The sequence below is a fragment of the Oncorhynchus kisutch genome, linkage group LG20 (genome assembly GCF_002021735.2).
Source record: "Oncorhynchus kisutch isolate 150728-3 linkage group LG20, Okis_V2, whole genome shotgun sequence".
NCBI lineage: Eukaryota > Metazoa > Chordata > Actinopteri > Salmoniformes > Salmonidae > Oncorhynchus > Oncorhynchus kisutch.
Window position 1 is genome coordinate 4,449,767 of NC_034193.2, and position 18,637 is coordinate 4,468,403.

Genomic DNA, 18,637 nt, shown 5'->3' on the forward strand with positions numbered 1-18,637 from the left:
TGCTGCCATGTTGTGTTGCTGTCATGTTGTTTGCTGCCATGTTGTGTTGCTGTCATGTTGTTTGCTGCCATGTTGTGTTGCTGTCATGTTGTTTGCTGCCATGTTGTGTTGCTGTCATGTTGTTTGCTGCCATGTTGTGTTGCTGTCATGTTGTTTGCTGCCATGTTGTGTTTGCTGCCATGTGTGTTTGCTGCCATGTTGGTGTTTGCTTGCCATGTTGTGTTTGCTGCCATGTTGTGTTTGCTGCCATGTTGTGTTTGCTGCCATGTTGTGTTTGCTGCCATGTTGTGTTTGCTGCCATGTTGTGTTTGCTGCCATGCCATCCCTGCTTTATTTAGACAGAAACAGGTGGGAAAGAGGCTCTCTGTCCTTAGAGACTTGTGGCCTGCTTTATTTAGACAGAAACAGGTGGAAAGAGGCTCTCTGTCCTTAGAGACTTGTGGCCTGCTTTATTTAGACAGAAACAGGTGGAAAGAGGCTCTCTGTCCTTAGAGACTTGTGGCCTGCTTTTTGAAAACTGTTGTAGTGATACTTACAATACTGGTGATATGTGGTTGTTTAGCCTACTTTAGTTGACTGTTGCTAAGTCACTCAGACTTACGTGTGTGTGTGTGTGTGTGTGTGTGTGTGTGTGTGTGTGTGTGTGTGTGTGTGTGTGTGTGTGTGTGTGTGTGTGTGTGTGTGTGTGTGTGTGTGTGTGTGTGTGTGTGTGTGTGTGCGTAGACAATCTGCCCTAATGTGCTCTCTCTGTTTGACATGGTTGTCTTTACGAGGTCACTCTAGGGGACTACTTTATGTATCCTCTGTCCCTGAATAACACTCTTCACTGCATCACACAGACACACACACACACAGACACACACACACACACACAGACAAACACACACACACACACACACACACACACATAAACACACACACACACACAGCTGTGACCATCAGAGACTGATTAACATCCTAAATGGCATTGACTAGGATGGGATAGCTCTTTTCTGTTCTGCCCTGTTCTGTTGTGTTCTGCCCTGTTCTGTTGTGTTCTGCCCTGTTCTGCCCTGTTCTGTTGTGTTCTGCCCTGATCTGTTGTGTTCTGCCCTGTCTGCCCCTGTTCTGTTGTGTTCTGCCCTGTTCTGCCCTGTTCTGTTGTGTTCTGCCCTGTTCTGCCCTGTTCTGTTGTGTTCTGCCCTGTTCTGTTGTGTTCTGTTGTGTTCTGTTCTTTGTGTTGTGTTCTGCCCTGTTCTGTTCTGTTGTGTTCTGCCCTGTTCTGTTGTGCCTGTTCTGTTGTGCCTGTTCTGTTGTGTTCTGCCCTGTTCTGTTGTGTTCTGCCCTGTTCTGTTGTGTTCTGCCCTGTTCTGTTCTGTTCTGCCCTGTTCTGTTGTGTTCTGCCCTGTTCTGTTCTGTTCTGCCCTGTTCTGTTGTGTTCTGCCCTGTTCTGTTCTGTTCTGCCCTGTTCTGTTGTGTTCTGCCCTGTTCTGTTCTGCCCTGTTCTGTTGTGTTCTGCCCTGTTCTGTTGTGTTATGCCCTGTTCTGTTGTGTTCTGCCCTGTTCTGTTCTGCCCAGTTCTGTTGTGCCTGTTCTGTTGTGCCTGTTCTGTTGTGTTCTGCCCTGTTCTGTTGTGTTCTGCCCTGTTCTGCTGTGTTCTGCCCTGTTCTGTTCTGTTCTGTTGTGTTCTGCCCTGTTCTGTTCTGTTCTGCCCTGTTCTGTTGTGTTCTGCCCTGTTCTGTTCTGTTCTGTTCTGCCCTGTTCTGTTGTGTTCTGCCCTGTTCTGTTCTGCCCTGTTCTGTTCTGTTCTGCCCTGTTCTGTTCTGTTCTGCACTGTTCTGTTGTGTTCTGCCCTGTTCTGTTCTGTTCTGCCCTGTTCTGTTGTGTTCTGCCCTGTTCTGTTGTGTTCTGCCCTGTTCTGTTCTGTTCTGCCCTGTTCTGTTGTGCCTGTTCTGTTGTGTTCTGCCCTGTTCTGTTCTGCCCTGTTCTGTTGTGTTCTGCCCTGTTCTGTTCTGTTCTGCCCTGTTCTGTTCTGCCCTGTTCTGTTGTGCATGTTCTGTTGTGCCTGTTCTGTTGTGTTCTGCCCTGTTCTGTTGTGTTGTGTTCTGCCCTGTTCTGTTGTGTTGTGTTCTGCCCTGTTCTGTTCTGTTGTGTTCTGCCTGTTTCCTGTTGTGTTGTGTTCTGCCCTGTTCTGTTCTGTTGTGTTCTGCCCTGATCTGTTCTGTTGTGTTCTGCCCTGTTCTGTTGTGTTGTGTTCTGCCCTGTTCTGTTCTGTTGTGTTCTGCCCTGTTCTTGTTCTGTTACTGCCACTGTTCTGTTGTGTTCTGCCCTGTTCTGTTCTGTTCTGCCCTGTTCTGTTGTGTTCTGCCCTGTGTCTGTTCTGTTCTGCCGCTGTTCTGTTGTGTCTGCCCTGTTCTGTTCTGTTCTGGTGCCCTGTTCTGTTTGTGTTCTGCCCTGTTCTGTTGTGTTCTGCCCTGTTCTGTTGTGTTCTGCCCTGTTCTGTTCTGCCCAGTTCTGTTGTGCCTTTTCTGTTGTGTTCTGCCCTGTTTTGTTGTGTTCTGCCCTGTCTGCTCATGTGTTCTGCCCGTTCTGTTCTGTTTGTTGTGTTCTGCCCTGTTTCTGTTCTGGTTCTGCCCTGTTCTGTTGTGTTCTGCCCTGTTTCTTTCTGTTCTGCCCTGTCTGTCTGTGTTCTGCCCTGTTTTGTTCTGTTCTGCCCTGTTCTGTTTGTGTTCTGTTGCTGCCCTCTGTTCTGTGTGTGCTGCCCGGTCTGTTCTGTTTGCCCTGTTCTGTGTTTTTTGCCTTCTGCCCTGTTCTGTTGTGTTCTGCCCTGTTCTGTTGTGTTCTGCCCTGTTCTGTTGTGTTCTGCCCTGTTCTGTTGTGTTCTGCCCTGTTCTGTTGTGTTCTGCCCTGTTCTGTTCTGTTCTGCCCTGTCTGTTCTGCCTGTTCTGTTGTGTTCTGCCCTGTTCTGTTGTGTTCTGCCCTGTTCTGTTCTGTTCTGCCCTGTTCTGTTCTGCCCTGTTCTGTTCTGCCCTGTTCTGTTGTGCCTGTTCTGTTGTGTTCTGCCCTGTTCTGTTGTGTTGTGTTCTGCCCTGTTCTGTTCTGTTGTGTTCTGCCCTGTTCTGTTGTGTTGTGTTCTGCCTGTTCTGTTCTGTTGTGTTCTGCCCTGTTCTGTTCTGTTGTGTTCTGCCCTGTTCTGTTGTGTTGTGTTCTGCCCCTGTTCTGTTCTGTTGTGTTCTGCCCTGTTCTGTTCTGTTGTGTTCTGCCCTGTTCTGCTGGAAATGATTTGCACTTTTCGCACCAAAGTACATTCATCTCTAGGCAACAGAATGAGTCTCTTCCCTGAGCGGTATGACGGCTGCGTGGTCCCATGGTATTTATACTTGCGTACTATTGTTTGTACAGATGAACGTGGTACCTTCAGGCGTTTGGAAATTGCTCCCAAGAATGAACCAGACTTGTGGAGGTCTACAATGTTTTTTCTGAGGTCTGATTGGCTGATTTCTTTTGATTTTCCATGATGTCAAGCAAAGAAGTACTGAGTTAGGTAGGCCTTGAAATACATCCACAGGTACACCTCCAATTGACTCAAATGATGTCAATTAGCCTATCAGAAGCCATGACATAATTTTCTGGAATTTTCCAAGCTGTTTAAAGGCACAGTCAACTTAGTGTATGTAAACTTCTGACCCACTTGAATTGTGATACAGTGAATCATAAGTGAAATAATCTGTCTGTAAACAATTGTTGGAAAAATGACTTGTGTCATGCACAAAGTAGATGTCCTAACCGTGTGGAGTTGTTGAAAAACAAGTTTTAATGACTCCAACCTAAGTGTATGTAAACTAGTTGTAATGACTCCAACCTAAGTGTATGTAAACTAGTTGTAATGACTCCAACCTAAGTGTATGTAAACTAGTTTTAATGACTCCAACCTAAGTGTATGTAAACTAGTTTTAATGACTCCTACCTAAGTGTATGTAAACTTGTTGTAATGACTCCAACCGAAGTGTATGTAAACTAGTTTTAATGACTCCAACCTAAGTGTATGTAAACTAGTTTAAATGACTCCAACCTAAGTGTATGTAAACCTCAGACTTCAACTGTATGTGCCATGTAGTAATCACGCTGTGCTGTGACAACGAACCCTGTTTTCAATATGTGTCTCCTCAGGATTTTGTCCCTCTGTACCAAGACTTTGAGAACTTCTACACCCGTAACCTGTACATGAGAGTAAGAGACAACTGGAACAGACCTATATGCAGTCTGCCTGGCCCTGTGTTTGACGTGATGGAGAGGGTGTCCCCAGACTACAACTGGACATTCAGGTACAGGGTGCTGATCTAGAATCGGTTTTTTTCCACTTGTAGATAACAATGGATCTTATTACATCGGACAAGTGTCACGGTCGTCCTCCTCTTCATCTGAAGAGGAGAGGCGAGATGGATCGGAGGACCAAAAGGCGGCGTGGTATGTGTTCATCATTAATTTGAATACAGAAAACGCTGAACACTGAAACCCTACAAAAAACAATAAACGAAAGAACAACCGTGAAGCTAAATGCAAACTGCGCTGAAACAAGCAATCAACATAGACAATCACCCACAAACAAACAGTGCAACCCAGGCTACCTAAGTATGATTCTCAATCAGAGACAACTAATGACACCTGCCTCTGATTGAGAACCATACTAGGCCGAAACATAGAAATACCCAAAACCTAGAAAATCAAACATAACCTGCCCACCCAACTCACGCCCTGACCTTACTAACTAAATACAAAACAAAGGAAATAAAGGTCAGAACGTGACAACAAGGGAGGACCTGATCCTAGATCTGAACTGCTACTCTGATACACTGTGTGGGTCCTAGGTTCTAATAAGGCTTTGAGCAAATTCAATGAAACAATATTGATTGATATGTTTACTGTTTTGTGTTCTAATTGCTTATCGTATTATGTTGTAGGTTGGTTCCCACTATTACTGTCATTCAATAAGGGTGTGTGTGTGTGTGTGTGTGTGTGTGTGTGTGTGTGTGTGTGTGTGTTTGCCTCTCAGACATACATGTGCAACAAAATCGTCTATAACGTATGAACAGGTTAGACAATGATTAGTACATGTTCAGTTTAACAGGGAAGACCATAGACGATGTCATCAACATGGGTTTAATGTCTGTCTGTATGTCTGTCTGTGTGTGTTCAGTTTAACAGGGAAGACAATAGACGATGTCATCAACATGGGTTCCTATAACTACCTGGGTTTCGCTGAGAATGACGGTGATTTCCTGAAAACTGTGGCAGACAGAACCCAGCAGTATGGTCTCGGGGTCTGCAGCACTCGACAGGAAATGGGTGAGCAGTGTGTGTGAGTGTGTGTGTGTGTGTGTGTGTGTTAAACGTGTGGGTGTGTGGTAAACGTGTGTTTTCTGGTTCAACTCTAAAGCTAGCCACTCTTTTTTTCCCCCACTCTGTTTGAAATAGGTCAGAACTGAACTGGTCTGCGCCCCAAATTGCGTCTTGTCTGTGTCCCGAATTGCACACTATTATGCATTAATGTTGTGTTGCTGCCATGTTGTGTTGCTGCCATGTTGTGTTGCTGCCATGTTGTGTTGCTGCCATGTTGTGTTGCTGTCATGTTGTGTTGCTGCCATGTTGTGTTGCTGCCATGTTGTGCTGCTGCCATGTTGTGTTGCTGCCATGTTGTGTTGCTGTCATGTTGTTTGCTGCCATGTTGTGTTGCTGCCATGTTGACTTTCCTAGTTAAAAAATAAATACAACATTGTGTAGAAAAGGTTTTTCCATTTGGGACGTAGTCCCAGTCTGTGTGTTTTGTGGGGAGCACTGAAGCACTAGTAGTGTCCACTTGACATGAGCCACTCCTTCACACGGCATCAGTCTTATCTATAGAGTATCTAGTCTTCTATTGTTACCATATAAAACAAAATCCTCCGCCATATATACGTATATGTGAAGTCCAATAGTATTGAACTACTCTAACTCTTAAGGTGTTGTACAGGGCCAGTTCTTTGTTAATACCTGTAGGTTTACGAGCGGTATAAATTCCTCTCTTCTATAACCTACCACTTACATAAGATTCTGTGACCTACAGCGCATTCGGGGAGGAGCCTCCACTGGTACATATACAGCGCATTCGGGAAAGTATTCAGACCCTTTGACATTTTCCCACATTTTTGTTACATTACAGCCTTACTCTAAAATGGATTCAATAAAAACATTTACTGTACCCTATAATGACATCACAATACCCCATAATAACATCACAATACCCTATAATGACATCACAATACCCTATAATGACATCACAATACCCCATAATGACATTTTTGTTACGTTACAGCCTTATTCTAAAATGTATTACATTGTTGTTCTCCCTTCATCAATCTACACACAATACCCCATAGTGACATCACAATACCCCATAGTGACATCACAATACCCCATAGTGACATCACAATACCCCATAGTGACATCACAATACCCCATAGTGACAAAGCATAGTTTTTTTTTGTTTTGTAATTTAAAAAACAAAAAACATTTAGAGTATTCAGACACTTTAATGACTTAACTTTGTTGAAGCATCTTTGACAGCGATTACAGCCTCGAGTCAAATAAAAAACGATCAAATGTTATTTGTCACATGCGCCTCACAGTGAAATGCTGAATACAACAGGTGTAGTAGACCTTACAGTGAAATGCTGAATACAACAGGTGTAGTAGACCTTACAGTGAAATGCTGAATACAACAGGTGTAGGTAGACCTTACAGTGAAATGCTGAATACAACAGGTGTAGGTAGACCTTACAGTGAAATGCTGAATACAACAGGTGTAGTAGACCTTACAGTGAAATGCTGAATACAACAGGTGTAGTAGACCTCACAGTGAAATGCTGAATACAACAGGTGTAGTAGACCTTACAGTGAAATGCTGAATACAACAGGTGTAGTAGACCTCACAGTGAAATGCTGAATACAACAGGTGTAGGTAGACCTTACAGTGAAATGCTGAATACAACAGGTGTAGTAGACCTTACAGTGAAATGCCGAATACAACAGGTGTAGTAGACCTTACAGTGAAATGCTGAATACAACAGGTGTAGTATACCTTACAGTGAAATGCTGAATACAACAGGTGTAGTAGACCTTACAGTGATATGCTGAATACAACAGGTGTAGGTAGACCTTACAGTGAAATGCTGAATACAACAGGTGTAGTAGACCTTACAGTGAAATGCTGAATACAACAGGTGTAGTAGACCTCACAGTGAAATGCTGAATACAACAGGTGTAGTAGACCTTACAGTGAAATGCTGAATACAACAGGTGTAGTAGACCTTACAGTGAAATGCCGAATACAACAGGTGTAGTAGACCTTACAGTGAAATGCTGAATACAACAGGTGTAGTATACCTTACAGTGAAATGCTGAATACAACAGGTGTAGTAGACCTTACAGTGAAATGCTGAATACAACAGGTGTAGTAGACCTCACAGTGAAATGCTGAATACAACAGGTGTAGTAGACCTTACAGTGAAATGCTGAATACAACAGGTGTAGTAGACCTTACAGTGAAATGCTGAATACAACAGGTGTAGTAGACCTCACAGTGAAATGCTGAATACAACAGGTGTGGTAGACCTTACAGTGAAAATGCTGAATACAACAGGTGTAGTAGACCTCACAGTGAAATGCTGAATACAACAGGTGTAGTAGACCGTACAGTGAAATGCTGAATACAACAGGTGTAGTAGACCTTACAGTGAAATGCCGAATACAACAGGTGTAGTAGACCTTACAGTGAAATGCTGAATACAACAGGTGTAGTATACCTTACAGTGAAATGCTGATACAACAGGTGTAGTAGACCTTACAGTGATATGCTGAATACAACAGGTGTAGGTAGACCTTACAGTGAAATGCTGAATACAACAGGTGTAGTAGACCTTACAGTGAAATGCTGAATACAACAGGTGTAGTAGACCTCACAGTGAAATGCTGAATACAACAGGTGTAGTAGACCTTACAGTGAAATGCTGAATACAACAGGTGTAGTAGACCTTACAGTGAAATGCCGAATACAACAGGTGTAGTAGACCTTACAGTGAAATGCTGAATACAACAGGTGTAGTATACCTTACAGTGAAATGCTGAATACAACAGGTGTAGTAGACCTTACAGTGAAATGCTGAATACAACAGGTGTAGTAGACCTCACAGTGAAATGCTGAATACAACAGGTGTAGTAGACCTTACAGTGAAATGCTGAATACAACAGGTGTAGTAGACCTTACAGTGAAATGCTGAATACAACAGGTGTAGTAGACCTCACAGTGAAATGCTGAATACAACAGGTGTGGTAGACCTTACAGTGAAATGCTGAATACAACAGGTGTAGTAGACCTCACAGTGAAATGCTGAATACAACAGGTGTAGTAGACCGTACAGTGAAATGCTGAATACAACAGGTGTAGTAAGACTTACAGTGAAATGCTGAATACAACAGGTGTAGTAGACCTTACAGTGAAATGCTGAATACAACAGGTGTAGTAGACCTTACAGTGAAATGCTGATACAACAGGTGTAGTAGACCTCACAGTGAAATGCTGAATACAACAGGTGTAGTAGACCTTACAGTGAAATGCTGAATACAACAGGTGTAGTAGACCTTACAGTGAAATGCCGAATACAACAGGTGTAGTAGACCTTACAGTGAAATGCTGAATACAACAGGTGTAGTATACCTTACAGTGAAATGCTGAATACAACAGGTGTAGTAGACCTCACAGTGAAATGCTGAATACAACAGGTGTAGTAGACCATACAGTGAAATGCTGAATACAACAGGTGTAGTAGACCTTACAGTGAAATGCTGAATACAACAGGTGTAGTAGACCTTACAGTGAAATGCTGAATACAACAGGTGTAGTAGACCTCACAGTGAAATGCCGAATACAACAGGTGTAGTAGACCTTACAGTGAAATGCTGAATACAACATGTGTAGTAGACCTCACAGTGAAATGCCGAATACAACAGGTGTAGTAGACCTTACAGTGAAATGCTGAATACAACAGGTGTAGATAGACCTCACAGTGAAATGCTGAATACAACAGGTGTAGTAGAACCTTACAGTGAAATGCTGAATACAACAAGTGTAGATAGACCTCACAGTGAAATGCTGAATACAACAGGTGTAGGTAGACCTTACAGTGAAATGTTGAATACAACAGTGTAGATAGACCTCACAGTGAAATGCTGAATACAACAGGTGTAGTAGAACTTACAGTGAAATGCTGAATACAACAGGTGTAGTAGACCTTACAGTGAAATGCTGAATACAACAGGTGTAGGTAGACCTTACAGTGAAATGCTGAATACAACAGGTGTAGTAGACCTTACAGTGAAATGCTGAATACAACAGGGTGTAGTAGACCTCACAGTGAAATGCTGAATACAACAGGTGTAGTAGACCTTACAGTGAAATGCTTGAATACAACAGGTGTAATAGACCTTACAGTGAAATGCCGAATACAACAGGTGTAGTAGACCTTACAGTGAAATGCTGAATACAACAGGTGTAGTATACCTTACAGTGAAATGCTGAATACAACAGGTGTAGTAGACCTCACAGTGAAATTCTGAATACAACAGGTGTAGTAGACCTTACAGTGAAATGCTGAATACAACAGGTGTAGTAGACCTTACAGTGAAATGCTGAATACAACAGGTGTAGTAGACCTTACAGTGAAATGTTGAATACAACAGGTGTAGTAGACCTTACAGTGAAATGCTGAATACAAACAGGTGTAGTAGACCTCACAGTGAAATGCTGAATACAACAGGTGTAGTAGACCTTACAGTGAAATGCTGAATACAACAGGTGTAGTAGACCTTACAGTGAAATGCTGAATACAACAGGTGTAGTAGACCTTACAGTGAAATGCTGAATACAACAGGTGTAGTAGACCTTACAGTGAAATGCTGAATAAAAACAGGTGTAGTAGACCTTACAGTGAAATGCTGAATACAAGAGGTGTAGTAGACCTTACAGTGAAATGCTGAATACAACAGGTGTAGTAGACCTTACAGTGAAATGCTGAATACAACAGGTGTAGTAGACCTTACAGTGAAATGCTGAATACAACAGGTATAGTAGACCTTACAGTGAAATGCTGAATACAACAGGTGTAGTAAACCTTACAGTGAAATGCTGAATACAACATGTATAGTAGACCTTACAATGAAATGCTGAATACAACAGGTGTGGTAGACCTTACAGTGAAATGCTGAATACAACAGGTGTAATAGACCTTACAGTGAAATGCTGAATACAACAGGTGTAGTAGACCTCACAGTGAAATGCTGAATACAACAGGTGTGGTAGACCTCACAGTGAAATGCTGAATACAACAGGTGTAGACCTCACAGTGAAATGCTGAATACAACAGGTGTAGACCTCACAGTGAAATGCTGAATACAACAGGTGTAGTAGACCTCACAGTGAAATGCTGAATACAACAGGTGTAGTAGACCTTACAGTGAAATGCTGAATACATCAGGTGTAGTAGACCTCACAGTGAAATGCTGAATACAACAGGTGTAGTAGACCTCACAGTGAAATGCTGAATACAACAGGTGTAGTAGACTTCACAGTGACATGCTGAATACAACAGGTGTAGTAGACCTTACAGTGAAATGCTGAATACAACAGGTGTAGTAGACCTTACAGTGAAATGCTGAATACAACAGGTGTAGTAGACCTCACAGTGAAATGCTGAATACAACAGGTGTAGTAGACCTTACAGTGAAATGCTGAATACAACAGGTGTAGTAAACCTTACAGTGAAATGCTGAATACAACAGGTGTGGTAGACCTCACAGTGAAATGCTGAATACAACAGGTGTAGACCTCACAGTGAAATGCTGAATACAACAGGTGTAGTAAACCTTACAGTGAAATGCTGAATACAACAGGTGTAGTAAACCTTACAGTGAAATGCTGAATACAACAGGTGTAGTAGACCTTACAGTGACATGCTGAATACAACAGGTGTAGTAGACCTTACAGTGAAATGCTGAATACAACAGGTGTAGTAGACCTTACAGCGAAATGCTGAATACAACAGGTGTAGATAGACCTTACAGTAAAATGCTGAATACAACAGGTGTAGTAGACCTCACAGTGAAATGCTGACTACAACAGGTGTAGTAGACCTCACAGTGAAATGCTGAATACAACAGGTGTAGGTAGACCTTACAGTGAAATGCTGAATACAACAGGTGTAATAGACCTTACAGTGAAATGCTGAATACAACAGGTGGAGTAGACCTGACAGTGAAATGCTGAATACAACATGTGTAGTAGACCTTACAGTGAAATGCTGAATACAACAGGTATAGTAGACCTTACAGTGAAATGCTGAATACAACAGGTGTAGTAAACCTACAGTGAAATGCTGAATACAACATGTATAGTAGACCTTACAATGAAATGCTGAATACAACAGGTGTGGTAGACCTTACAGTGAAATGCTGAATACAACAGGTGTAATAGACCTTACAGTGAAATGCTGAATACAACAGGTGTAGTAGACCTCACAGTGAAATGCTGAATACAACAGGTGTGGTAGACCTCACAGTGAAATGCTGAATACAACAGGTGTAGACCTCACAGTGAAATGCTGAATACAACAGGTGTAGACCTCACAGTGAAATGCTGAATACAACAGGTGTAGTAGACCTCACAGTGAAATGCTGAATACAACAGGTGTAGTAGACCTTACAGTGAAATGCTGAATACATCAGGTGTAGTAGACCTCACAGTGAAATGCTGAATACAACAGGTGTGTAGACCTCACAGTGAAATGCTGAATACAACAGGTGTAGTAGACTTCACAGTGACATGCTGAATACAACAGGTGTAGTAGACCTTACAGTGAAATGCTGAATACAACAGGTGTAGTAGACCTTACAGTGAAATGCTGAATACAACAGGTGTAGTAGACCTCACAGTGAAATGCTGAATACAACAGGTGTAGTAGACCTTACAGTGAAATGCTGAATACAACAGGTGTAGTAAACCTTACAGTGAAATGCTGAATACAACAGGTGTGGTAGACCTCACAGTGAAATGCTGAATACAACAGGTGTAGACCTCACAGTGAAATGCTGAATACAACAGGTGTAGTAAACCTTACAGTGAAATGCTGAATACAACAGGTGTAGTAAACCTTACAGTGAAATGCTGAATACAACAGGTGTAGTAGACCTTACAGTGAAATGCTGAATACAACAGGTGTAGTAGACCTTACAGTGAAATGCTGAATACAAACAGGTGTAGTAGACCTTACAGTGAAATGCTGAATACAACAGGTGTAGTAGACCTTACAGTGAAATGCTGAATACAACAGGTGTAGTAGACCTTACAGTGAAATGCTGAATACAACAGGTGTAGTAGACCTTACAGTGAAATGCTGAATACAACAGGTGTAGTAGACCTCACAGTGAAATGCTGAATACAACAGGTGTAGTAGACCTCACAGTGAAATGCTGAATACAACAGGTGTAGGTAGACCTACAGTGAAGTGAAATGCTGAATACAACAGGTGTAGTAGACCTTACAGTGAAATGCTGAATACAACAGGTGTAGTAGACCTGACAGTGAAATGCTGAATACAACATGTGTAGTAGACCTTACAGTGAAATGCTGAATACAACAGGTGTAGTAGACCTTACAGTGAAATGCTGAATACAACAGGTGTTGTAGTAACCTACAGTGAAATGCTGAATACAACATGTATGTAGACCTTACAATGAAATGCTGAATACAACAGGTGTAGTAGACCACAGTGAAATGCTGAATACAACAGGTGTAGTAGACCACAGTGAATGCTGAATACAACAGGTGTAGTAGACCTTACAGTGAAATGCTGAATACAACAGGTGGTAGACCTCACAGTGAAATGCTGAATACAACAGGTGTAGGTAGACCTCACAGTGAAATGCTGAATACAACAGGTGTAGACCTCACAGTGAAATGCTGAATACAACAGGTGTAGTAGACCTCACAGTGAAATGCTGAATACAACAGGTGTAGTAGACCTTACAGTGAAATGCTGCTGAATACAACAGGTGTAGTAGACCTCACAGTGAAATGCTGAATACAACAGGTGTAGTAGACCTCACAGTGAAATGCTGAATACAACAGGTGTAGTAGACCTCACAGTGAAATGCTGAATACAACAGGTGTAGTAGACCTTACAGTGAAATGCTGAATACAACAGGTGTAGTAGACCTTACAGTGAAATGCTGAATACAACAGGTGTAGTAGACCTACAGTGAAATGCTGAATACAACAGGTGTAGTAGACCTCACAGTGAAATGCTGAATACAACAGGTGTGTAGTAAACTTACAGTGAAATGCTGAATACAACAGGTGTAGTAGACCTCACAGTGAAATGCTGAATACAACAGGTTGTAGACCTCACAGTGAAATGCTGAATACAACAGGTGTAGTAGACCTTACAGTGAAATGCTGAATACAACGGTGTAGTAGACCTTACAGTGAAATGCTGAATACAACAGGTGTAGTAGACCTTACAGTGAAATGCTGAATACAACAGGTGTAGTAGACCTTACAGTGAAATGCTGAATAACAGGTGTAGTAGACCTTACAGTGAAATGCTGAATACAACAGGTGTAGTAGACCTTACAGTGAAATGCTGAATACAACAGGTGTAGTAGACCTTACAGTGAAATGCTGAATACAACAGGTGTAGTAGACCTCACAGTGAAATGCTGAATACAACAGGTGTAGTAGACCTTACAGTGAAATGCTGAATACAACAGGTGTATAGACCTACAGTGAAATGCTGAATACAACAGGTGTAGTAGACCTTACAGTGAAATGCTGAATACAACAGGTGTAGTAGACCTTACAGTGTGAAATGCTGAATACAACAGGTGTAGTAGACCTTACAGTGAAATGCTGAATACAACAGGTGTAGTAGACCTTACAGTGAAATGCTGAATACAACATGTGTAGTAGACCTTACAGTGAAATGCTGAATACAACAGGTGTAGTAGACCTCACAGTGAAATGCTGAATACAACAGGTGTAATAGACCTTACAGTGAAATGCTGAATACAACAGGTGTAGTAGACCTCACAGTGAAATGCTGAATACAACAGGTGTAGTAGACCTTACAGTGAAATGCTGAATACAACAGGTGTAGTAGACCTTACAGTGAAATGCTGAATACAACAGGTGTAGTAGACCTCACAGTGAAATGCTGAATACAACAGGGTGTAGTAGACCTCACAGTGAAATGCTGAATACAACAGGTGTAGTAGACTTCACAGTGAAATGCTGAATACAACAGGTGTAGTAGACCTTACAGTGTGAGTGAAATGCTGAATACAACAGGTGTAGTAGACCTTACAGTGAAATGCTGAATACAACAGGTGTAGTAGACCTCACAGTGAAATGCTGAATACAACAGGTGTAGTAGACCTACAGTGAAATGCTGAATACAACAGGTGTAGTAGACCTTACAGTGAAATGCTGAATACAACAGGTGTAGTAGACCTTACAGTGAAATGCTGAATACAACAGGTGTAGTAGACCTACAGTGAAATGCTGAATACAACAGGGTGTAGTAGACCTTACAGTGAAATGCTGAATACAACAGGTGTAGTAGACCTACAGTGAAATGCTGAATAAACAGGTGTTGTAGACCTTACAGTGAAATGCTGAATACAACAGGTGTAGTAGACCTTACAGTGAAATGCTGAATACAACAGGTGTTGTAGTAGACCTTACAGTGAAATGCTGAATACAACAGGTGTAGTAGACCTTACAGTGAAATGCTGAATACAACAGGTGTAGTAGACCTTACAGTGAAATGCTGAATACAACAGGTGTAGTAGACCTCACAGTGAAATGCTGAATACAACAGGTGTAGTAGACCTCACAGTGAAATGCTGAATACAACAGGGTGTAGTAGACCTCACAGTGAAATGCTGAATACAACAGGTGTAGTAGACCTTACACGTGAAATGCTGAATACAACAGGTGTAGTAAGACCTTACAGTGAAATGCTGAATACAACAGGTGTAGTAGACCTTACAGTGAAATGCTGAATACAACAGGTTGTAGTAGACCTCACAGTGAAATGCTGAATACAACAGGTGTAGTAGACCTTACAGTGAAATGCTGAATACAACAGGTGTAGTAGTAAATGTGGGTAGGTGGTAAAACCTTACAGTGAAATGCTGAATACAACAGGTGTAGTAGACCTTACAGTGAAATGCTGAATACACAGGTGTGTAGTAGACCTTACAGTGAAATGCTGAATACAACAGGTGTAGTAGACCTTCAGTGAAATGCTGAATACAAACAGGTTGTAGTAGACCTACAGTGAAAATGCTGAATACAACAGGTGTAGTAGACCTCACAGTGAAATGCTGAATACAACAGGTGTAGTAGACCTTACAGTGAAATGCTGAATACAACAGGTGTAGTAGACCTCACAGTGAAATGCTGAATACAACAGGTGTAGTAGACCTCACAGTGAAATGCTGAATACAAAGGTTTTGGGTGGTTTTGAATAAACAGGTGTAGTAGACCTCACAGTGAAATGCTGAATACAACAGGTGTAGTAGACCTTACAGTGAAATGCTGAATACAACAGGTGTAGTAGACCTTACAGTGAAATGCTGAATACAACAGGTGTAGTAGACCTTACAGTGAAATGCTGAATACAACAGGTGTAGTAGACCTTACAGTGAAAATGCTGAATACAACAGGTGTAGTAGACCTTACAGTGAAATGCTGAATACCACAGGTGTGTGTAGTAGACCTTACAGTGAAATGCTGAATACAACAGGTGTAGTAGACCTTACAGTGAAATGCTGAATACAAACAGGTATAGTAAACCTTACAGTGTGAAATGCTGAATACAACAGGTTGTAGAACCTTACAGTGAAATGCTGAATACAAACAGGTGTAGTAGACCTACAGTGAAATGCTGAATACAACAGGTGTAGTAGACCTTACAGTGAAATGCTGAATACAACAGGTGTAGTAGACCTCACAGTGAAATGCTGAATACAACAGGTTGTAGTAGACCTCACAGTGAAATGCTGAATACAACAGGTGTAGTAGACCTCACAGTGAAATGCTGAATACAACAGGTGTAGTAGACCTTACAGTGAAATGCTGAATACAACAGGTGTAGTAGACCTTACAGTGAAATGCTGAATACAACAGGTGTGATAGACCTTACAGTGAAATGCTGAATACAACAGGTGTAGTAGACCTCACAGTGAAATGCTGACTACAAACAGGGTAGTAGACCTCACAGTGAAATGCTGAATACAACAGGTGTAGGTAGACCTTACAGTGTGAATGCTGAATACAACAGGTGTAGTAGACCTTACAGTGAAATGCTGAATACAACAGGTGTAGTAGACCTTACAGTGAATGTGAATACAACAGGTGTAATAGACCTTACAGTGAAATGCTGAATACAACAGGTGTAGTAGACCTCACAGTGAAATGCTGAATACAACAGGTTGTAGTAGACCTTACAGTGAAATGCTGAATACAACAGGTAAGACCTCACAGTGAAATGCTGAATACAACAGGTAGACCTCACAGTGAAATGCTGAATACAACAGGTGTGGTAGACCTTACAGTGAAATGCTGAATACAACAGGTGTAGTAGACCTTACAGTGAAATGCTGAATACAACAGGTGTAGATCTGTCTCTTATACACATCTGTGTAGTAGACCTTACAGTGAAATGCTGAATACAACAGGTGTAGTAGACCTCACAGTGAAATGCTGAATACAACAGGTGTAGTAGACCTTACAGTGAAATGCTGAATACAACAGGTGTAGTAGACCTACAGTGAAATGCTGAATACAACAGGTTGTAGTAGACCTCACAGTGAAATGCTGAATACAACATGTATAGTAGACCTTACAATGAAATGCTGAATACAACAGGTGTGGTAGACCTTACAGTGAAATGCTGAATACAACAGTGTAATAGACCTTACAGTGAAATGCTGAATACAACAGGTGTAGTAGACCTCACAGTGAAATGCTGAATACAAACAGGTTGGTAGACCTCACAGTGAAATGCTGAATACAACAGGTTGTAGACCTCACAGTGAAATGCTGAATACAACAGGTGTAGACCTTACAGTGAAATGCTGAATACACAGGTGTAGTAGACTTACAGTGAAATGCTGAATACAACAGGTGTAGAGACCTTACAGTGAAATGCTGAATACAACAGGTGTAGTAGACCTTACAGTGAAATGCTGAATACAACAGGTGTAGTAGACCTTACAGTGAAATGCTGAATACAACAGGTGTAGTAGACCTCACAGTGAAATGCTGAATACAACAGTGTGTAGTAGACTTCACAGTGAAATGCTGAATACAACAGTGTGTAGTAGACCACAGTGAAATGCATGTGAATACAAAAAAGTGTAATGGGTAGTATGCTGAGGGGTGTAGTAGACCTTACAGTGAAATGCTGAATACAACAGGTGAGTAGACCTCACAGTGAAATGCTGAATACAACAGGTTGTAGTAGACCTTACAGTGAAATGCTGAATACAAACAGGTGTAGTAAACCTACAGTGAAAATGCTGAATACAACAGGTTGTAGTAGACCTTACAGTGAAATGCTGAATACAACAGGTGTAGTAGACCTTACAGCGAAATGCTGAATACAACAGGTTGTAGATAGACCCCTACAGTAAAATGCTGAATACAACAGGTGTAGTAGACCTCACAGTGAAATGCTGACTACAACAGGTGTAGTAGACCTCACAGTGAAATGCTGAATACAAACAGGTGTAGTAGACCTTACAGTGAATGCTGAATACAACAGGTGTAATAGACCTTACAGTGAAATGCTGAATACAACAGGTGTAGTAGACCTGACAGTGAAATGCTGAATACAAAATGTGTAGTAGACCTACAGTGAAATGCTGAATACAACAGGTGTAGTAGACCTTACAGGAAATGCTGAATACAACATGTGTAGTAGACCTGCAGTGAAATGCTGAATACAACAGGTGTGTAGTAGACCTTACAGTGAAATGCTGAATACAACATGTAGTAGACTTACAGTGAAATGCTGAATACAACAGGTGGGTAGACCTTACAGTGAAATGCTGAATACAAAAGGTTTGTAGAGACCTTACAGTGAAATGCTGAATACAACAGGTGTAGTAGACCTCACAGTGAAATGCTGAATACAACAGGGTGTAGACCTTACAGGGAAATTGCTGAATACAACAGGTGTAGTAGACCTTTCAGTGAAAATCTGAATACATCCGGTCTTTAGTAGACCTCACAGTGAAATGCTGAATACAACAGGTGTAGAGACTCACAGTGAAATGCTGAATACAAACAGGTGTAGTAGACTTCACAGTGACATGGCGTGAATACAACAGGTGTAGAGACCTTACAGTGAAATGCTGAATACAAAAAAGGTGTAGTAGACCTTACAGTGAAATGCTGAATATTACAACAGGTGTTTTTGTAGTAGACCTTACAGTGAAATGCTGAATACAACAGGTGTAGTAGAGACCTTAACAGTGGAAATGCTGAATACAACAGGTGTAG

The 18,637-nt window shown here is 41.6% G+C and overlaps 1 protein-coding gene across 1 annotated transcript in view; it reads left to right on the top strand.

Moving 5' to 3' along the window:
- sptlc3 (serine palmitoyltransferase, long chain base subunit 3) overlaps positions 1-18,637 on the top strand; it is a 155,899-nt gene that overhangs the window by 16,219 nt on the left and 121,043 nt on the right. Inside the window, exons 3-4 of the mRNA XM_031799979.1 lie at positions 4,150-4,304; positions 5,177-5,325. Coding sequence (XP_031655839.1) covers positions 4,150-4,304; positions 5,177-5,325 — 304 coding nt within the window. The remainder of the gene's footprint in view (positions 1-4,149; positions 4,305-5,176; positions 5,326-18,637) is intronic.